The 23,475-nt window shown below is 40.3% G+C and overlaps 1 protein-coding gene across 3 annotated transcripts in view; it reads right to left on the bottom strand.

Moving 5' to 3' along the window:
• Window positions 1-23,475, bottom strand: part of Ypel (Yippee-like) — a 244,162-nt gene that overhangs the window by 13,893 nt on the left and 206,794 nt on the right. For all 3 annotated transcript variants that reach the window (XM_083124194.1, XM_083124196.1, XM_083124195.1), the window contains one exon: window positions 17,461-17,504. In XM_083124194.1, coding sequence (XP_082980320.1) covers window positions 17,461-17,504 — 44 coding nt within the window. The remainder of the gene's footprint in view (window positions 1-17,460; window positions 17,505-23,475) is intronic.

Genomic DNA, 23,475 nt, shown 5'->3' with positions numbered 1-23,475 from the left:
GATGTTTCTCTCAACAGCTGAAAACTGCTTCTCCTTCTGTTGACAAAATCTCCTAACATATGCCTCCAATTTCGGTGATACTCTGCAAGGCTTTTGTAGAAGGATACACGAAGTGATGTATTGAATAAAAAATCGAATTGGGATTCTAGTTTAGCGCACAAAAAATTGGAAATGCCGCATTAATTGGATGTGAAAGCAGCTTTAAATGGGGCGTTTGAAGAATTTTAAACCATCTTACCATTTAGGTTCAACATTGTGCATCTTAGTGTCGTGAATTTAGATAGATAATTCCAAGCGTTTGCACAATATCTTCAACAGAAATTACATATTTTTATTACAAAAAATACAAGTATTTAGTTCCCACGCCTTCTAGAAGTTCGAGGATTTTCCACTTATAGCGCTGCTGTCGCTTCTGGGCAAGCAACCCTCTGAATGTGTATTCTCCCATCTGCGGCACCGGTCATGTGCCGCTCGGAGCGGAGGAAGGGGGAGGGTTTCACACCGCAATTTGTAAACTTATCTTGCTTTGACATCTGGTTTATGTTTTGTCCGTGCAAAGACCTTGGAAACTCAGGGAAGTGCATTCATTCCTTCAGTGGGTTTTGGACAGTTTTGGAAGTCGAGGAAGTGAATCGCCATCACTTAGTTTACACAAATTACGTCGGTTCGTACAAGTCTGATCCGAAACAAGAAAGCCAGTTACTTCGTTGACTTACTCTGTGATGCTCTCCGATTTTTTTTACATATCTAGGTTATATGCATCATAATGGGAATTGAATAAAATGTAGGATGGAAGAGGGTGGTTCAGAGATTCCCATTTTCGCATCTTGACTTTTTTTACCTAATACAATTATATTACTTTATACTAAATCTTTTGCGGCGCGGTGACACCCAAGAACTGATTTATTTTAATTTATTGAGGCTCAAAGTAAATAATAAAATAAAAATTTAAATTAACGTTCATCATATTATTATTATTATGATCATCATGCGTATTATTATTATTATTATGAAACTTATAAAGCGCAATATTTAATAGGACGACAATGCTCTGTGTGAGTTTGGGGAGTAACAAAATTTTAATAAATTTATTCCAAACCATAAATTTCATCTGAAATTAATGATCTCCCCGATCGCATAGTGGTAACGTCATCACCTTGTAATCAAGGGTTCCCGGGTTAGGGTCCCACTTTAAACTGTAGGTCCAATCCCAATTAGCCTATCTGTGCATATCATAGGACTTAATACAAAAATTAATGTAAGTTTATGTAAAAATTGACAATTTTGACTGACGTGGCGGCGTTAAATGAACCTAAAAATTAAAAGACAAATTATACAAAAATAACAGAAAATTTACGAAGGGGAAAATTTATGTTACTGGTTGGAAGATGTAGAGGCTGGGGAAAATGAGACAGAAGACACTCTCCTGGAATCCCCTTCAATTTGAAGAGTGACTTATTGGTAACATTATCTAAGGAAGCATTCATTCATTAACTGACTTTCGAGACTATAGGACTTATGACTTTGCGGTGCATCACAGTCAGAAATCTGGTGAAATCTTAATATTTAGTTTCAAGTGGGATCCAAACCACTTCTTCGGGAGCGGAGTGCCTTCACCGGTTATTGAACCCGGGACCTTCTGATTACAAAGTGTTACCAATAAGCCATCTGGTAGGCCCTCCTTGGTAATGGTGCATAATATTTGAATACAATTGAATTGTATTCCTTTTCCAGCAGTTTAGCGAGTAAAATTTTAAAATTTCGTTTACACTCGAAACTAGGGCGACTTTTTTTTCGCCTCATTTGAGCTGGAATGAGACTTGGCAGAGTCTAGAACTTGTAATACAGAAAACTCCCTTTTATTTATAACTATTTTATCTCTCTCTGTGTGTAAAACCATAGTATATTTTTCACGATTAGGTCTTGTTCCATTTTCCCTCCTGCGTTCTTTGCTCTCTCTCCCTGGCTCTTCAGATATAGAGCTTCCTTCATTTCTTGCTCTTCTCTTTCTCTCTCTCCCTGGCTCTTCAGATATAGAGCTTCCTTCATTTCTTGCTCTTCTCTTTCTCTCTCTCCCTCCACTTGCTCGTTCTCTATTTCGCTTTCTACCTTTTGCTTCTGTTTCTCATTCTCTCTTTCTATAGTTTTCTCTGTATGCCTATCTTTTTGTTTCTCTTCCTTCCTTTATCTCTTTATCGTTCTGTACTGTTTCTTTTCTTTGTTCCTTTTCTCACTCCATCGTGAGAAATGTTTATCTTCATTTCTCTCAATCCACCCCTCCCTCTGTTATTATAGTCGGTTTTGGTTGGTTTTCCTCTTCCTTTTCCTCTCTTTCAGTCTGTGTTGCATCTTTATTTCCACTGGAGGCACATGGCACAGTGGTTCGGATCCCACTTTAAATTGTAGGTCCACTCCCGATTAGCCTTTCTGTGCATAAAGTGGACTTAAAACCACAAATCAATCAATCAATCTTCATTTTCACTTTCATTCTCTATCCTTTGGTTTTTAAGCATCACGCTCCAGCCTCCTTTAGACTCCCCCCCGCCCCTAGGGGTGTCGTCCTCCACTAGTACCTATATAGTTGAGAATGGGTGAACCCCAGAGCCGCTTTATGCAGAGACAAAGCCGCAAAAATCCGACCTTGCAAAACACGCCAAGGAATCTAATCTTAGTTTCCTGCAGGTCAGTGAGACGCCCAGCCGACTTTACAAAGGGAAAACTTCCCTGTTATTGTCCTTCAATATTTTTTTTTTTTTTCAAATCAACTTTAATCTCTATTTTCTCATTCCAAAAAGAATAGTTTCGGAGAATTAGAGATTATAAAAAGGAAATCACCTTGGCTTTTCTGTTACTTTTGAGCCGAGGACTATTTAGGGGAGGTAGATCCAGAGGACACTGGCATACGCAGAGGGGGCTGCTGAAGGGGCTACAGCCCCCCCCCCCCCCGAAATTTTTAGAAAATAATATATTAAAATGAAGGTAGTAATAAAGTCGAAAAACTCAAAATGACCCCCAATAACCATTTTTGTGTTTGAATTACTTTAAAACGAAGGTTTATAATGGTAATTTGAGCTCATACCAAATGAAAATAAAACACCAACACTGAAATTGATTTACGGCAATGTATTCTATGATTCAACCAAATATTTAATCTCACTCTGTTCAGTAAAGATTAGATTCATGGCACGGAACCCACATTCACATTCAGTTGTAAATATTGGTACAACTTCAATTGAATTCACATAATCCTTGAGTGAGGTAAAAATGTTTCTTGGCGGACATGACATGTTTCCAATTTTCCATAAAACACACGTTCTTAATCATCTAAATGCCATGTGTGTGCATTTAATAGGACTATATGCATACTGCATACTGTGCAATTAAGATTGAAAACAATGCTTTCAAACGTATGGTTTTCCTCGATCGGGGGGACCACCTCGACTTATTTTTATAAAACACAACAAAATACTACAGATCTCATCAAGCTCTCGAAGAAGATTAAATGACCAAGCGACTCAACATACGTCAGAAACATCGCCCAGTTTTAGTGTTCGACACAAGAGTACTTGTGAATCGCCAGAAGTCTGAAAAAATACCGAATACATGGCATTTAAAAGAGACAGCCAGGGGTGCCAATTTTTCAAAAACACTGGGTGGGCTCAAAAATTTGAATTCACAAATCACATGAATTATTGGGTGGGCTCGGGCCCCACATACCCGTATAAATTGGTGTCACTGTACACAGTCACCATAAATTGCATAACGAGAATTTTTTGTATGTATCTATGGTGTGGTAAACTTAATTGAATTCAAATGGAACACCATAAGTACGATATAGTTTACAAGTGGGTTTTGGAAATAATGATCCCCGGTTGAGATGTGTCACTCATAACTAGAAATTTGATGTTTCAAAACAAGACGGGGGGAAAATTCCTCCTATTGTCCCTTCAAATGACACCATACATTAAAATCAATAGATATTCGCTACTTTCAAATGACAAAATTCTGATTTTCAGTTTCATCCTCTTCCAAATGAGCACAAAACGATCTTTATATGTTTCGAAATTATCTGTTTTTAAAATAACTATAAAAAAATATATATATTTAAAAAAAACAGGAAATCTGTGTGTGCTCTTCTAAAATGGAATTTTCAATGCCCCAACTTTATGCGTGTGTGTATAACTACACACACACACACACACACACATATATATATATATATAATATGGAGGACGAATTTTGTACCTTACAGATGAAAAATATTCCTGCGCCACTGTTTATGCACCATCCAAGTTCACAAGTTCAGCCCCCAAAAAGAAAATATATAAGAAAATATAATTATAATATCTAATTCATCGTACACCAGTGCCAGAGGGTAACAAGTACTGAAATTAAATAATAAAAATATACGTTTTTAGTATTTGTTGTATAATCGAAGGTTATTTATTTCTGCCGAACTTATTGGAAGGCAACGATTATATTTGGAACATACGGTTGTGAAGGCCACTGTCAAAGATGATTTATGCACACTGGAACTAACCAAGAAATTTACTTTTCGTCTACTGGATCCAACCTTCGATCCTTGATATATTTGACATTCATTTCCCATTTCATTTTTTTGCGATATTAACTACACCTAGATGAAGAATACGTGTTGTTATATCCCTGTTCTTACACCGTCATATTGCCTATTCAAGTAATAATAATAATACATTATTAATTAATTTACATATTTAATTAATGTCATTAATCTAATGTGAATACTTTAATTTCATCATTTATATTATAATTATTATTATTTCCGAGACTTCGTTCGGACTCTCCTCCCCGAAATATATTTCTTGATACGTGCCTGCTTTTGACTAATCTTGATTGATTGATTGATTGATTTGTTGTTTTAAGTCCACTTTATGCACAGGAAGGCTAATCGGGACTTGACTACAGTTTAAAGTGGGATCCGAACCACTGTGCCATGTGCCTCCACCGGGCATCGAACAGACTAATATTGAATAATAGAGGTCCCGAGTTCGGCGGTTATGTACAGAATGGTATTTGAAATGGAAGGGGAAGTCCTCCATCTGCTTGCTAATATTTGGTTATTGTGGGGAGACTATATATGTACAATTTATAATATATCGATGCTTCAAGAGTAGTTGCCGGAAATTTAGCAAATACCTCACTCTTTACGTGCATCTATCCATTTTGGACACTTATCAATATCTCCAACTACTAGAGCACAGCCAATTATGATTGTGAACTGATAGCAAAAAGTTTGTTTGTTAAACTTGTTTTAAGACCAATTTATGCACAGAAAGGCAAATCGGGACTGGACGTATATTTTAAAGTGGGATCCGAGCCACTCAGTGGGGTAGCGCAGATCTTTGGCCCCCCCTGCAAGTAAAATATTGAGGGGTCCCCTTAGTGTAAAAAAAATATTATGCCAGAGTGGGACGGAGGTACAATAGTTAGCTGCCCTCCCCCCTTCGTTGTACAAGAAATTAACTTTTACCTCAAATATTATGCCTTCCCATTTTTTTGTTATCGACTTATATCACTGTAGTTAGTACCTTCTTGAAACTAAATCAGGATGGCCTGAATCTCTGAAAAATAACTGGAAGAAGAATCTGGAAATATTTTCTCTACTTCAACGCAGCGACACAGCCAGGAATCACTTTTGGAGGAGGGGGAAGCTTCCCGCTGCCAAATATTTTGTTCGTGATGCTTTGTATTTTTGCTTGAAATATTTTTTTAATGAAGTTGCATATATTACACAGATATTAAAAAAATACTGTTTTGGTGGAATTGTAAAAATATAGTAAACACTCCTCTTTTGGACTTTGAGGTGGATGTGCCTTCAGCCCGTAAGCCATCCCCTGGTTCCTCCAGGCCAAGATACAACGTAAGAGTCGCTTATATTAGTCTTCTAATACTGAGTGAGTAATATACTCAAGCAACAAACTTATCCTTCAGTAATGGGGGTTGAACCGGACATCTAGATTGTCGGTAGTAACCTATCACAAGGTAAATTTCAATCTGCTACGAAGAAATAACTGCGGACTCTAGTCTTGAGTGATAGATAATAAAGCTGCGAAGGAACTCTATTCACTGAAAATTTGTCACTCAATGAAATGCAGTTTGGAAGGACTGAGCCCCTTCCCCCCAAAAATAAAAGAAGGTTGCCACAGGTTAGTAGACCTCAACATCATTATTCATAATTTTAACCCTGCCATTCTTTCTTCGATAGACCAGTGATCATACTTTCTTAAAGACTTTTTCATGAAACAAGAACCTTTTATATTAATAGACCATCAGTGCTCGAATTTGCATAATCATTCTCCTTCACCTACTGCATCATCTTCAAGTTGTTCCACACAAGGATCCTTCCTTCTATCTTCAACGCAAAGAAGGAAATTTGCAGCTAGGAATTTTCCCTTCGAACACTGCAGATCAAAAAATCGTAACACATTGGAAAATAAGAACTAGTTCGACAGAAATGTCCACAAAATGCCAAATTGTAGGAAAAATGAACTTACAAAATTACACAAAATAATGGTCACATTTAACTCATGCGTTGTATACCCTGCGTGGCAGAGGCGATGATGGTCTTTATAGCAAAGGGATAATTTACTATGGGTCCCATCTTTAACTGAGGTTTTCGGCCCCTTTGAAGTAAAACGTAACAAGTGTAGACAATGTGGGAAATTCACTTCAGCTCTTATTTCAATATGAAAAGAATTGCGGCTCCCCTTGAAAATACTTGGTGGGAAGTTACATTTTAAATATCACGTGTAAAACTAAAAGGTTACGAATTAACCATTTTAATGTTTATTGTAAAATAAGGATCGACTGGTTGAGCAACTGGACCTTTCTACTGGATTCATTACTGTAGACAATTGACACGCTACACTACGTTTTCGACAAACTGCGTAGATACAAAGGTATGAGATGAGGGATATTTTCCTATCGATGGACATCTGCGAGCAAGTAAGTTAATTCTGCATTTCGGAGGGGGGCCCAAGTTACTGGGGCCCTTCTGGCTGAGATAATATGTCACTGCTTGTTATCGCAGACATCGTATGTGATGTTACTGGGAACTAGATTTCTGTTTCGTAAATCGATTTTTTTATAAGCGACACTATCTGTAGAATTTCTGCGATTATATAAGAAATTCAAGAGCACATTGTGGGGCCCTTACACCTCCCCCCCGAATTGCGGGGTTGCGGGAGCGGCTGCTACGCCACTAGAGCCACTAGGTGCCTCCACCGGGTATTGAATCCGTGGTCCCTTGATTACAAGGCGACGACGTCACTACTACGCCATCGGAGAGGCCCTGATAACACAAAGTGTGTAGCTTCTTGCACGAGAACAGTAACAACAGAATCCTGATTCCAAAGCGGAGAATTTATATTTTAGGTATTTTACTACATAATCTATGTTAGTTGGCCATTTTACTGTAACGAAATGAATGTACCGACGGAAACAAAAAGAAGCATGAGGCTTCACAGTGCATAGGCTGGTGATCTCAAAGGACGATGTGTAAGGTTTTTTTCAACTAAGGAAAGGAAAACAGTTATTCTTCAGGGTTCCGGCACATCTGTCAATAGCCAGTGTGCACGACCATTCCCTTCTCCCCCTCCCTGCAAGATCATACAAGCAGCGAGGTCGGGTTGCTGAAACTGGGTAACGATGGTAAGAATATGGGAGATTTCTCGCTGGGAAAAAGGAGAATTTCTTGAAAGCAACGTCAGCGCCTCCCTCGTGTTCCCTTGGTACTGTTGTTAGAACGGAACCAACGACACCCTCGAATTTTGGTTTTCTTTCAACATCCAGCCGAGGCTTAATAGAGGATCTTCGTTACTCTACGTGCACCACGGCGATGGAAATGGATGAATCAAGGTTCTAATTTAACAAAACATGGATCAGAGGTAGTACAATCAGTAAGGTGTTTAACTGTCACGCGGGATCCAATTTCTTGTTTCCGGGGGATGGAATTTTTTCTAGCAGTGTCCGGTCCGGACATGGGGAGGTTCCCGGGTTGAATTGAATCGACTTGATTGCTGGCCGAGGTTCAGCGGTTGCTCGTCTAAAACTTAACCCCAGTCTCTAATAAATCGGTACCGGGGTGGGGGTGGGGGGCAACCCTGGAGGATATAGAAGCCCGGAGCGTGGTGCTGATTACGATCACCTCCGGAAAATAGCAAGTATGTATGTCTGTTGCGCGCGCATCGTAGGGTTGTGGTCCATTATTTGAAACTGGTGAACGCATTTCAACCAAATGCGATACCCGTCCTGAACGATATAGCTGTACGTTTTCAGCCCAACGTCTTCAAATATACAGTACCGTGATTTTAAAATTGTAATATAGTCACTTTGGCTAACCTCGTTAAGCACCATTCCCGAAAAAAAAAAAAAAATACAGCACTCAACATAAATATTTATTTGGCGCTCGAAAACTTTCCCTCATTTGAGATGTCATCTAGAAAAGGTTGACATGAATTGTACCGTGCGTCCATTTCGATCTTCAGCCGAGAGATCGGGAGAAGCGTGGCGGGCGGCGCTGACGGAGATGCCGACATTTGCGGCCTGTAATGCCCGCTTATTTTTATGGACATATGCAGACATTTATATAAATATTGCAAAACGAGCACTAACCTGTGTTATAATTTATCATCTGTAATTCATTCAAGTTCTGCCCTTATATACACAAAAAATACGCTTTAGAAACGATGTTAAGAGCCACAGATAATAAAACATTTTAATCATAGTTTTGACCAGTAACGTCCTGCTTAAGTTTATATCCTTGAAAGAGTTTCGTGTCGATGGGGATCGTTTGGAGGTTTCGAATGTGCAACACTGTATCAAGATTACGCTGTAGACGAAACCGTTAAAAGTCAATGGTGTTCGTGAGCTTCCTTGCAAACCGAAATCTACGAGTTCGAGGTTTTTTTTTCCTTCGCGACAAAGCTGTGAATATAGTGCCGAGCAGATGTAAACCAAGAGCGTGTTAATTTCGTACTGTGCGCAAGAGTTATTATTGGTTACTTGCCGTTACTTGTTTGTGTTATTGCAGTGTGTATGTGTGTTGTGTCAGTGAGAGGATTGGAATGCCAGCCGCAAGGTTCACGTTACGAGGGGGGCTGATAAGTTCTCGGCCCGACCCAGAAGGACTTTAGCTACAGGCGCGAAAGTTTCAGGCTATTCAACGTATTCTCCCCGAAAGTCTACACACTTGGCACTTGGTGGATATCAGTTTGAACAACTCTTAAAACACAGGTTAGTGCACGTTTTGCAATATTTATATAAATGTCTGCATATGTCCATAAAAATAAGCGGGCATTACAGGCCGCAAATGTCGGCATCTCCGTCAGCGCCGCCCGCCACGCTTCTCCCGATCTCTCGGCTGAAGATCGAAATGGACGCACGGTATTTTTCCTCGTTTTCCATCGGTTTTTCTGCCTCTTTGGCTCAATCGCGACGATGAGATGATTTCATGAAACTGATGAAGAAGGGGCATTCACACATGACCTGGAACATTCGAATCGTGGGCATTCTTTCCTACACAGGGGGTTTGGGTTCAGTGCCCCTATTCCCCCTATCTCTTCAGCTCTCTGCATCCCTCAAAGGGCCATCCACCAGCAGCTCCGCCGGCTGACACATTCCTTTCGGGCAGCCATACAAGCGTTGGCTGTTTACTTGCCAACACCCAAAATAAGCGCTCGCTCTCATCAAAGGAAAGAGAAAGGGCAAGGACAAAAGGCAACGGACGACAACTGTCTTGTCATTTGTGTCGTACTTCGAATTGTGCACAAACTCGTGGACATAGGCGTGCGCACGGGGGGGTGGGCAACGTCCGCATATTTTTTTTTTCACGGAGGGAAAAGCAAGGTATTTTTTTCATGGAGCATATTACCTCGATAATAGTGTTGTCCCCCCAAAAAACACCACTTGCATTTGAAACTATCGCATTAATGTAAATTACTCTGTATGAAATCAAATTATACGTGTGAAATATACGTATATATTTAGGTTGATTTGATTGATTGATTTGGTGTTTTAAGTCCACTTTATGCACAGTAGAGCTAATCGGGACTGGGCCCAAAGTTTAAAGTGGGATCCGAACCAATATGTGACTCCACCGGGTATCGAACCCGGGACCTCTGGATTACAAGGCATATTTAGGTTGACATTCGATTTCTAAGGGGGGGGGGGGCATCCTTGCTCCCCCTTCCAGACGTCCATGTTCCTACATTATTATACTTTCACCTAGAAATTTAGTGTAGAGGAATCGTATCGCCGTTATTAAACGATAGTATACTCTTAAAGAAAAAATAAGTATTTTCAAGCCGATTAAAGTTCAAAGGAACTTCGGTGGAAGAGGATGCTGTGGAGCAACAACAGTCGGGCAATGCCCCCCTCCTCCCCAACCTTGGACGGAAATCAATTCTAGGGGGGCAAGGGGGACTTTGAGGCAAAAAAAGCAAGACTAGTAGAATCTAAGAGTAGTAGGACAATAGGATACTCAAGATGGAATTAGTTTTCACGTTTTTCTTGCATTATTTCTTCCTGCACCTGCAGGGTGGCACGGAGGAGCAATTTCTCCCCTCGATATCAAATTTTATACAAATAAAAATACATTTCGTAAAATTTTCTTGCTTGCTTCGCTCGCAATATCTGCTTTTCTTACAGTTTTGTCAAGTTCAGAGCCGTAGCTAGGGGATGGCGGGAGTTGGCCCTGGCCGCCGCACGATATAAATTTTTTTAAAAAATGTAAAAGAGGATGTCATGGTGTCCCATGAAATTTATACTGCCATATTAAATCAATATTATTTTCAGTTTGCAAAAATTTGGATCTAAGACTTTTATGGCTGGTTCCTGTAATGCATTGTAAATTGCCAGAGAGAGAAGTTAAAACTACTAAGTACTTCAGACACTTGCTGCTAAACAATTTTGTCTTAAGTGCATGAACACAATTGTTTGGAGGAAAAGGAGCGCGGCACATTTCAGAAACAACATATACCGATCAGCAATGAATCTAAAACAGTGAGATAAAATGAGGTTTTTCTTCCGCGACTGAACTTTTATCAATGCTTTTGTCGCCCCCCCCCCCCCCCCCCCCCAATCAGAGAGTCTGCGCACGCCTATGCTCGTGGAGACGATGGTTCGCAAACGGAATTAATTGCAAAACAAGCGATGTGTGCAACAAAGTTAGCAGATAATTAAGTAGAATAACAATCAAAATCCACCTACGCAAAGTCCTGAATCTTTTTTTTCTTTCTTTTTTGAAAAATGTAACAATCCAGTAACCCAGAAACACGAAATTTTACTCTTACAGAGCGACCAAAGAAACGTTATGTCAGAAGGTCTCGCGCATCTGCCCCTCCCCTACCTACACAACACGCGGTTCTGCGCAGGTTCTTTGACATCTGGTCCCACCGTAAAGTGTGTTTCTCCATAACATTTCTTCTTTTCAATTCTAGTCTCTCAGTATTCCCGTAAAATACGTATATCATTTCCGAGTTGTGGATTTCTTTATTCAGTTTCCCCGCCAGTTTTTCGGGATTTCCCGTCAGCCTCCGTGGCACCGCGCCACGACGCCAGGGGTTCCGGGTTCGAATCCCGGCCTGGACATGGATGTTTCATCATATCATCACTCATCCCCATCTTCGCAAAGTAGCGAAAAGTGGCAGAAGAAGCGACGTAAAATAAAGCAAATCCATCACGCCTCCAACATACCAAAAACACCCCACCAATCAGGGAGCCCAAAATAATCCCCAAACCCCTCTATTCGGAGAAAACCTATTGTGGGGGTACATTACACGTTTAGCTGCGACTATAGGGTACAATAAGTTTGATAACCACTGCTCTAGAAAATACAGAAAGAGAAAGGGCGAAGAATGCATGAAATAAAGGGAAAGAAAAGACAGCAGGAGTACCCCAAAAGGGAAACAGAAAGTGGTAAACCCAGAAGACAGAAAAATCAGGAAAAGTGAGTAAAAAAGAAGAAATGGAAACGTACAGAATGAAAGAAAAGCGAAAAAGGCAAAAAATAAATGGAGCAAGTGAATTAAACCAACAGAAAATTGGAGAGAACTGGAGAGGTAACAAGTGACGTAAGAAAGTTAAAGAAAGAGGGAGATAATAAATCAAATAGAGAAGCTACTCTCCCACCTTGCACAAACCTAGATTGCAAGTGGACTCCATTTCTCTGGATTTTCTCGAATGCCTTTGTTGTTTGGGAGATCGATAGCAGTTACGTCACAACGCTGAGTCCCGTGCGACGGCCCGAATACACGCAGTTTCGGGAAACAAATCCACGGAGTGGCGGGCTTACGGGAACAAGGATATGCCGCTAGAGCTAACGATAGAACGCCTGTGCCATTTCACGATAAACCCTTTTCCGAGAGAAGAGCTCTGTGGGGACTTACTGGTAGAGGCTGCTGCGTACTAAGAAACGAGGTAGGGTTCCCACTAATTTTAACATGGCGCTTGACAAATTCAATTTTAAAATACATTTATATTTTACAGGTAAAGAAGGCCGGAGCGTGGTGACACCACGACATGAGTCGGTGAAAGGCAATCTCACCACGATACGAGAACCGTGAAGGTCAGTATCGACGCTTCTACTGTGATCGCGATCGAGAACGTGTGGGGGCCTAAATGCACATCCCATACGTGATGCTTTATCAGCCCTACAAACAACTTTACATGTGAAACTGTCTTTCTATTGAAGATAACCAAGTTGATTCAACACTGAGCAAAATAAGTGAACAGAATAAAGTACAGAATCATTTCTGTAAAGTACAGGGTGGGGCAAAATAATGTTACCACTTATATGGTGTTTCGGTGGGGCAAAAAACTGTTACCACCGAAAGGGAAACATACACATTTAATATACCCCTTCAACCTGTGAACCAGAAATGTGAATACATTTGAGCATTCTGTCAACCATTGAGTCCATGACCCTTGAACACATGTCTTGCTGTATACTGTCGAAATTCTTTGTTTAAGGTCTTGTATGTCCCGCGGTTTTGTTGCGTAAACACGCTCCTTTACCATCCCTCATAAGTCACCATAACCAGAAATCGCACCGGCTGAGGTCCGGTGATCTTGCCGCCCATTGTAGTGGACCACGCCGACCGAAACACCATATAAGTGGTGACATTATTTTGCCCCACCCTGTATATATCCAATTAAAGAAAAAATTGGATTATATTTTCATTTCCCAATCGCGGCAAACACTTGGTCTTCAGGGCTTTTCCCAGTTTTTTTATTTATTTTCAAAATTCTCTGAATGCTGCCTGTACCATCAGTTTTGATGGCTGTTAGATAGGTACCATTTCATCATTAGAAGCCGGAAAATTTTGAATGGAAATCAGCTACAAACACAAATAAAAAAAAACACATAGAAAACGCGATTGTTTTTACCCGAGTATATAAATAAATATGCATGAAAATATGCAGTGTCGCGCCGAAAGGGGGAGCAAGAGAGAGGAGGCACCACAGAACATCCTCGGCTTCTATGAGTTTCCCCACTCATATTCGCTGGCACACCACACACTGAAGTCACATTGTTGAGCAAGTTGTTGAAACAAAGAAAATAAATGGAAACTATTTAATTCGGCCACAAAACAGAAGAGCTTATTCATCCAGGAAATAGCCTGCCACTCACCTAATAGGCTGGGCGTGTTGAGTGAGCACTTGACTCACCATCTTCTGGGATCGATATCCTGCACGTATTCCCTTTTCGGTTTTCCTGCATTCCTCTTTTCATCATTCAACTTCACTCTCGAATAATCTAATGAGGTTTGAATTGAATTGTTGTTTTTAGTCCACTTTATGCACAGATGGCTTATCGGGAGTGGACGTACAGTTTGAAGTGGGATCCGAACAATTATGCAAGGTACCTCCACCAGGTATCGAACCCGGGACCCTTTAATTACAAGGCGACAACTTTACCGCTACGCTATCGGGGAGACCATAATCTAATGAAGTAGAATAAGGAAAATAATTTTAGAAATTATGCATACAAACGAACTGGAAGGAAAATTGCATTTCAAAGGCAAATACAAGAATTCGCGGAAAATTCGAATTGTAAGGCAAAAATGTGTGTAGAAAAAAACCCACCGACAACCTAGTCACACATGTAACGGCTAATTAAACAAATTATTCCATTCTTCCTTTTCTCTTTTCCTATCTCTCTCTCCCTGGGGGGGGAGGCGATCTCTCTCTCCCCCTCTTTTCTTCTTTTCTCCCTCCCCTTCTTCTCTTCTTTCTTTTCCTCTCTCCCCTTCTTCTTTCTTTTCCTCTCTCTTTTCCTCTCTCCCCACTCTTTTCTTCTTTCTTTTCCTCTCTCCCCCTTTTCTTCTTCTCTTTTCCTCTCTCTCTCTCTCTCTCTCCCTCTTTTCTTCTTTCTTTTACTCTCTCTTTCCCCTCTTTTCTTCTTTCTTTTCCTCTCTCCCCTTTTCTTCTTCTATTTTTCTCTCTCCCCTTTTCTTCTTCTATTTTTCTCTCTCTCCCCTCTTTTCTTCTTCTTTATTTTTCTCTCTCTTTTTATCCCCTCTTTCTTTCCTTCCTTCTTTTCTTGAGAGAGAGAAGGGGAAAGAGAAAGATATATAGAGACAGAGTAAAAGGTAAAAAAAAAAGGTGTCATTCTAACATTCCGCAAAAATTCGCGCTTGTGGATATTTTATATCCCTGATCGCCATTCATCTTCATCGTCACGATAGCCAAAAAATAGCATAAAAGCGACACAAAATAAACAAAATCTTATGCACTGTTACTTTTAAACGCTTCAAAGGGTGATCGCCAATTTCAGACGCCACGAGGAATATTGCTATTAGCCTTAGGTAAATAGATGATATATTGTTGATGTGGACATGGTTAAGCACTGGTTCCAGTCTCCGGTGAAATGGGGCGCGTGGATTTGGGGTAACTACGCAGTAACTTTATTTTTCAGTGAGTTGACGCGGCAACCTGGACAAAACCACATCGCGCTGGTTGCCATGGAAACCAGCCATCCGCACTCGAAACAACAGCGAACTCCCCGAAATCTGCGGACTCGATGGAAACGCACGTTCCCGCCACTTGCGGATCAAGGCACGTTCGTTGTCGCCAGCAGGATAGTGCGTCAGCGCATAATGGGGGACTCCGAGAAACAGAGCCGCCAGAAATCCACTTTGCTGGTAGCCGAATGCTAAAAGCGGGGAATGCTAAAAGCGTGATTGAAACGATGCGTGGCTTTCGTTGATGGCGTAATTTTCCTGATGTGACTGGGGGAGGGGAGGGTACCGCCGAAAACCCATCGAAATGGTCGTCAAACTTTTTCGGGGATGGTAGAATTCAATTAATCGGCTCCTTTCGGAACAGACAAAGCGTTTGTTGTAATTACTAGTACTATGTTTCGTTTAAAGTCCACTTTTATGCACAGCTAGGCGAATTGAGACTAGACCTAAGGTTTAAAGTGGGATCCGAACCACTATAAGCCTCCACCAGTTATCGAACCCGGGACCCCTTGATTTCACGGCGGCGATGTTACCACTACGCCACCGAGGAGGCCCGTTACTTGTTTTGAGGACAAGTGTACATTTGGGAAATATTTGAGTTACAGATGTGACTATTAGCTCTATTTGGGGGGGGGGGGTAAATTCAGCCCTGCCAGGCATGCCGGTGATACTCGAGTCTAGTGGAGGAGATGCTTTGAAAATACCGCCTCCGGATGCATATTCATTACATTAGCTGTGGTAATGTTGGAGGTAAAGCAACAACAACAACTGTCCTCAACGAGGGATCAACTTGACTAAGAGTTTTTCTGGCGTTAGTTTTTTTTTTTCATTAAAAAATATCTCCCCTTCTTACCTCGTTATTTCATATCTTCTTTCTCTGGTTGCTTTTCGTGCCTTCGTCTTTACGCAAGGTGGACTATTACTGGGAAAATACACGATTGCTGAGAATAATATAATGGCGGAATCTGAGCTGTGGACTGTGTGTTATGCATCACTCAAATTGCCGTTCAAAAAATGCTACATATACATAAACGTTTTGCAAGGGCATATTTGGGAGGGGGGTCCGGACCCCCTCCCCCGAAAGATTTATCAAATACTAAAATTAAATAATGAAAATATACTCGTTTAGCATTTCCTCTGAACTTATTGGAAGACAAGGATTATATTGGGATTATAGGGCTTTGAAGGACACGAAGGAAGTATTTAGGGGGTCCGGACCACCACCCCCACCCGAAAGACTTAAGTACGAAAATTTAATAATGAAAATATACTCGTTTAGCATTTGTTGTACAATTTCCTCTGAACGTATTGGAAGACAAGGATTATATTGGGATCATAGGACTTTGAAGAACGGAAAGGACGTATTTAGGGGTCCGGACCCCCCCCCCCCCGAAAAACTTATTAAGTATGAAAATGAAATAATGAAAATATACTCATATTTGGCATCAATTTCATTGCCAGGGCATTTGTTTTTATGTAAATTATTCCGTTCTTAACTACAGGTAAGCTACGCAATGAATATGCACTGTTATATCTGTATTCTTATAGTCTTTTTACCTGATCGTGTAAAAATAATATAATATTAATTTATGTATTGTAATTAGTATTAATTTGATTTAATATAATTATTTTAATTTAAACAATATTATTATTATTATTCCTGAGGCACTTAGTTCGGACCGCCCCCCGATACATATTTCTAGATATTCCTGACGTTTTGCAATTTTTTGACATTTTCAAAATTCTCACTTTTGGAGCTTACGACATGAAACTCAACCACATGTTGCATTCACTCGAGAACGAACATTTCAATATTGTGCCCAGGAAAAACATATTTCTTTGAATTAGGTTTCTTGATAACCGCAAACGAAACATTTGGAAGCGTTTACTAAATTCGGTAATTTGGAATAAATATGTCTCTTTGTGGAACAATTACTTGTTTGCCAGCTAACGAAAGAAATGTCTGTTTTTTCCTCAGTGGGAGCGCGGGAAGCGGAGTTTGTGGCCACGATAACTGCCATACTTCTGGAGCTGTTGAACTGAAATGTTTATAGAGGCTACATAACTTCCGAGTACTGGACAGTTGTTTCATTGAAATGAAATCCATTATCAAGTTAAAAGATGGCGTCGTACGAAAGTATACCACGTACTTCATAAGATCAGTCGCACTCACCGTCGCCATTAACCCAATAGATGGAAAAGAGACGTAAATTACGTAAATACAAATAAAGGAAGTGAGAGTATGTTGAGAATAAATATGTGGATACATTGAGGTGCTGATTCAGGGTGACATTTGAGAAAACTGACATGTTTCAATATGGAGAAAACATTTAGCATGGTATTTTTTGTTATTTTACTTCGCTCTTCTATTAACCGCGGCGATGAGGATAAATGACTGCACAAAGAAACGTCCATGATTCACCCATGTATCTTTAGGACAGAAAGAGAATGTACTTACACTGAATTGAAGAGATACGCTCTTCCCTGGCTCCCTTGGAACGACTGGAACGAGAAAAATAAAACACAGTTAGAATTGGCCAACACACATTACAATGAGTTAAGAAAATATTTTTTCCTCGCGCTTCCAAATATGAAGTGTGAGCAATATACAAATGTGATTCAGCTACAAGTGTGATTGGAAATATATCCCTCTATCTCTATTTCGAACACCTATTTTCAATTTGCGATCCATAGAGAAGAACGAAGTGATAACTTCGCCAGCTTGTAATCAAGGCACCCCGGGTTCGATACCCGGTGGAAGCACCTCAAGACAGGCCGCCGTCAATGTTGGCGAGGTACCCGCCTTTCTGACAGTGACCACCTACGAAGGAACTTGCGATCAAACAGCCAATTAGACCTACTGCTGCCACCTCTTTGGGTAAGAAGCGGCAACTTTAAAATCCCTTCTCCCCGAAGCAGCCAACAGGATTGTCGAAACAGCCGTTCTGCGCTGTGAACGAGGGCTGGTTTGTAGCCTGACCTGGATATAGTGGTTCGAAACGCACTTTAAACTGTACGTCCAGTCCTGATTAACCTATCTGTGCATAGGTGGACTTTCCGGTTTAGCTTTCTTTGCGAGTGCCCCTTCATTAATGTCATCACTCATCTCGGAAACCATCAATATGTGCGGCGTGGATGCATACATGCAGTATAAGAATTGCTAGGCTCTTGGCTTAAAAACGAAGCCTCGACTAACAAAGCATTGCTAAAAAAAGTTCTTCACCCCTATGTCCTCTACACGCTGTGAAACTTTGTATTGTGCACGGAGACACTCTGTGGGATGCCTGTTACTTGGTTCGGGATGATAGAAAAAAGTTTCCGACTTTGCAAGCAATTCATCTTAGGCAAGATCAACCGAAATGACAAGGAGAGATCAAATAACAGCAGCAAAGCAATATGACGTCATCGAGAGTGAATTTCATAAAAAATAAATAAATAAAACTTCCCCCTATTGAGACTAATTTACTTAATGGCCGGATCTTGTCGCTACGAAAGAAAAGGGGAAGAAACAGCTCCATGTCTTCCTAATGAAGGGGGTACGAGCCAATTTGTGCTGTCAAGACTTGAGGAACAAACGATCGCTGTTGAAAAAAATTTTAAAAAAAAAAGTATTGCGACTCCTTCGGGACTCGCCTACAGGGCTGCAATCCGAGACCTGACATTTTGCTAACGAAAATAACGCTGCCTCGGGATTCCAACGCAGAAATCAATACGTGGTGCTATTTTTATTTACCCCCCCCCCCCGGCTATGAACTCAAAATAGGAAAAGTTTGCAGCTGAATCTCAATATAAGTTCTACGAGATGTTCTCCGTGAAATTATATTTATTTTCCCTGTAATATTACAGAAATCCCAATCAGTGGCGTGCCCCTCGAGAGATACGAGACAGAGTATAAGAAAAGAACAAAACAGGAAGATATGGCAAAATGTAAAACTGGCTACTAAAGAAAAAAAATATATATAACCCCTCCTTTACGAAAATCCTGGACACGCCACTCTCCCAGCTGCTCAAATCAGTATCATTCATGTCGACATAATAATATATTCCATGCAGACTACATACAGAATGTTCCAAAGAACATTTCGCAAGAACGGGGAGGATATTCTACAGGACGTTCACGAATACATAATAGCGTTCGTTATTTCTTCGAGACGCGGAGGGTGATGGTGTAGACAGATGACAGATCTGTGGTGATTTCGGAGCACAAAACAAACACGCAGATGCGAAGCGACACTCATTTGCGAAGAGTTCAACCAAATTTTAGTGCAATTCTTCTCTTCTCATCGTGCAAAGTAGCGGATGTACTACTGTGAAACCAAATCAGATGTCCATTCCGTTCAACCATTTTCGAAGGAAGAAAGTAATTTTCACTCTAGACCGGCTGGGTCGAATTACAAGTTAGACTACCTGAACAAACTTACAATTTTATACACAACGCACCCGAAAAAATCTACCCACGCTTTTTTATGAATCCTGGGGGGAATACCAATGGACATTCAATGGTATTCTCGTGGACATTAATATTGATTTTTTATTCCATTTATTTTGTCAGAGCGCCGCTTTTTTGCCACTTTCGGCTCGTGGCGACAATGATTTTGATTTGATTTTCATTCTTCTTACTTAGCGTCGCTTTTCAGCCACTTTCGGTTGATTGATTGAGTTGGTGTCTTAAGTCCACTTTGTGCACAGTAAGGCTAATTGGGACTGGACCTACAGTTTATTAAAGTAGTATCCGAACCACTATGCGCCTCCACCGGGTATCGAACCCAGAACCCCTTGATTACAAGGCGACAACGCTACCACTGCGCCATCGGGGAGGCCCCACTTTTGACTAATCGCGACGATGAGCATGAGTGATGATATTGATGAAACTGATGAAAGCACATTCACAAAAAACATCCATGCTCAGGTCGGGATTCGAACCCGGAAATCCTGGCGTCGAAGCACGCTGTGCTAATCATTCCGCCACGGGCTTCATTCCGCCACGGAAGTCCGTTCATGGGCAGAAACGTGAATAATATAAGTAAATCTCCATGAATAAACAAAGCTACTGGTCAAAATGTCATTCCTGGATCAACCTGTACGTGACTGCTAAATCTATGAACGTGCATAAGATCTTACGTTGACCTCAATTGGCAAGTCTTCCTCGCTTAACAGGAAAGAGAATCAACCTTTAGCGGACACAGGAAATCCAAAATCGATCTCATGTCAAATTTATGCAGGCGTGCTCCGCTCCGTCCTGCGTTTTGAATTTTTCAGTCCGCAATTCAGAATCTGAGATACAAGGCTTTAGAAACCTTGCAATGGGAAAACGGGTCCCACGAAGCCTTTAATCACTCAAGTTGCTACGAAGAGTGAGGAAGTTGCACAGAGTACAAAAAAGTAGAGCTATTCCCTGTGCATTGCACCATGCCGTGAGGTCTCTTACGGAGTGTGGATCTCTGCCACTATAGATCGGTGTTGATAGCACCACGCTCCAGTCGCCTTTATATCCTCTCCTGCAGGTATTGTATACATTGATAAGAAGCTCGGTGTGTGTTACGTATGGTAAAAGTCTAATGTAATGGATTTACAAAGAACCGGGATTAACTACATACGGAACACACTGCGATCATTTACAATAAAATGAGAAGGGGGGGGGGGCAAAAGATGAAAAAGCAACAGAAAAGGATGCAAAAAATTATTTTGCATTTTTGTTAAATAGCGTCGGATTTCTGCCACTTCTGGTCAATCGCGACGTGCTTGCAGGGTTGTGCAATTACGCGTAAAAAACGTTTTCTACGTGACACTTAAATTATGTGTAAAAACACGTATAAAACGTAAAAAAACTAGAAACAAAACTAAAAATTAAAAGCAAACAGTTTTTTCGATGGTTACTGTTATGTGTGGCAGTTGTTAGTGGAGAAGACACAAAAAAGGTTTAAAAAACTTTCCTTCTGAATTTATGTGCTTTTATGTTGGAATCTTGCAAATTTCCATACTCACATTCACATCATAATTGGCCTATGCAAGTGTATAATACGCATGAAAAAGGAATTTGAAGATGTTACAAAAAATTTTAAATCCAACCCAAATAAATTGTCGTTAATCGTTATCTTCTAAATACAAGTACTAGTGCAAGATGTATATATCAACTGGTTACTCAATTTTTAAAAAAAAAATACGTGAAAGGACACTTCTATTTTTAAAAAGTCTGTTAGTGAGGGCGAGAGCGTGAGTTGGCTGTATAAACAATCTTCATAATATAATGAAATGAAATAATGTTGAAATATGTAAGAAAACAAAAGTTCAAAATTTAATGTAATTAAAGTAGTTTGTATATAACTAATTTGCGAAAGAAAATTAGTTTTTTTTTACATCTGAGTAAAAAAACTGGTTCTCTACGCGAAGTAAATTACTAGTAAATTATGCGTAATTTACGTAAAAAAAACGTAAGGAGTAAATTACCTTTCCAACGAGCTGGCGACACAAAAATAAGGAATAGAAATGGGAAACCATAATAAAGCGAAAGAAAATTAAAATAAAAGAAAAATCAAATTCAGAAAAAGGATACAAACAAACAACAGTAAAGAATATCAAAGAAGATGCAAAAATTATAAAAAACAATAAATAAAGAAATAAAGAAAAGAAAATGAAAATGTAAGGTAAATAAAAGCTCATAACGAAAAGAAAAGAAATTGAGGAAAGGTAAACAAGAAAATCAACACATACAAAGGGAAATGTGAAGAAGAGAAATAGAAGATAAAAATGGGGGAAAGAGGAAGAAAAGGAAAATTCAAAACAAGACAATTGACATCAGCTGGCTCTTTGTGGCTAGGCTTGGGACATCTCTGCATCAAAATATTGTGTAATCAGATTATGGCTGTTCTACGAATGCTCCGTAGGCATTGGCGATAGTTCAAAAAAAAAAAAATATTAAAGGGATAACATGTAGAAAGACGTGATTGTTTACGAAATATTTTGGACAAATAATAAAGGCAAGTTAACAAACAAAATGATGAGTGATACAGAAGGTGGGATCCGCTATGTTATTTTTTTCCTCTGTTGATCCTGAAACGAATATTTACTTAAGCAAAAGAACATATTTAAAAGCCGCTTTTAAAAATAGCGAAGGACGCGAACACGTGAATGGATTTAACTGTGGAAATCTTGACTGGAAAAAAGCGATGTCGCATGATGATAAATAGTGGAATAAACAAGAAACTGGATCACCATCGCCCACGACTTTTTGCCACAGCCAACATTTTGGGATGAGGACCTGCAGGATTTGGCCCGCTGACCCACTTCCCTTCCTCCGTTCAATACTGGAGCCTCCGAAGCACATGACTCGTGACGTCACCAACCCCCGCCGCCATTCATTAGAATGCCGAGGAACAGTTCGAGGGAAAACCCTATCATTAGAATACATGGAGTCCCCATTCGAAGTAGGAACACTGGATTGCAAAGTATTGAAATTCTTTCAATTGACACGGAAAATGCCCCTTAAAGTACCAAATAAAAAATATTACCGACAGAAGCAAAATTGTTCTTGAAAGTAGATAAATTGACCCTTGAACCAGGGATATTGTCTCTCGAAAATAGGGAAATTGCAGTAGAAAAAATTGTCCTCAAAGTAGTGAAATTGATTCCTCATTCCCCCCGGAGTAGTGAAATTGACCCCGGAGTAGTGAAATTGATCCCCGTAGTAGTGAAATTGACCCCTGGAGTAGAGAAATTGACCCCCGGAGCAGGGAAATTGACCCCCGGAGTAGGGAAATTGACCCCCGGAGTAGGGAAATTGGCCCCCGGAGTAGGCAAATTGACCCCTGGAGTAGGCAAATTGACCCCTGGAGTAGGTTGATTGATTGATTGACTTGCTTTGTTTTACTTCCCTTTTTGTGCCACCTTTGGCTAATTTGCGAAGATGGGGATGGGTGACGACATGATGAAATTAAATGGACACTCACAAACATCCATGCCCAGGCCGGGATTCGAACCCGGGACCCCTTGCGTCGTAGCGCGATGTGCTAACCACTCCGCCACGGGAGCCAGTCCCTGTAGTAGCGAAACTGACCCCGGAGTAGGGAAACTGATCCCTAGAGTAGAGAATTTGGCCCCCGAACTAATGAAATTGACCCTCAAAGTAGTGAAATTAATTCCTCGAAGTAAGGAAATTGACCTTCGAAGTACAAAAATCGTTCCCAAAGCAAGGAAATGATTCGAAGCCGGGAGTATTCCCTTTCAAATGAAGGGAAAATGTTCGTAAGAGCAAAGAATCTGCCCTTTTTAAGAAGAGCCCTGAAGGCAAGGACAAAAGAAGAATGAAGTTATTATGCCAAACAAGATAATTTTGAAATTTAATCAATGACATTAAATCAGGCAAACCAAAACACACAATAAATTAGCCCACTGCATAACGTACCATACATAAATTATGTTAATTTCAATGACAAAAGATTTTTTTCTGTCTTTCATTTTTGTAGTAATCTGTGCT

This window comes from Lepisma saccharinum, chromosome 6, assembly GCF_977018435.1.
Source record: "Lepisma saccharinum chromosome 6, izLepSacc3.1, whole genome shotgun sequence".
Classification (NCBI taxonomy): Eukaryota; Metazoa; Arthropoda; class Insecta; order Zygentoma; family Lepismatidae; genus Lepisma; species Lepisma saccharinum.
This window is presented reverse-complemented; position numbering and strand designations above follow the sequence as displayed.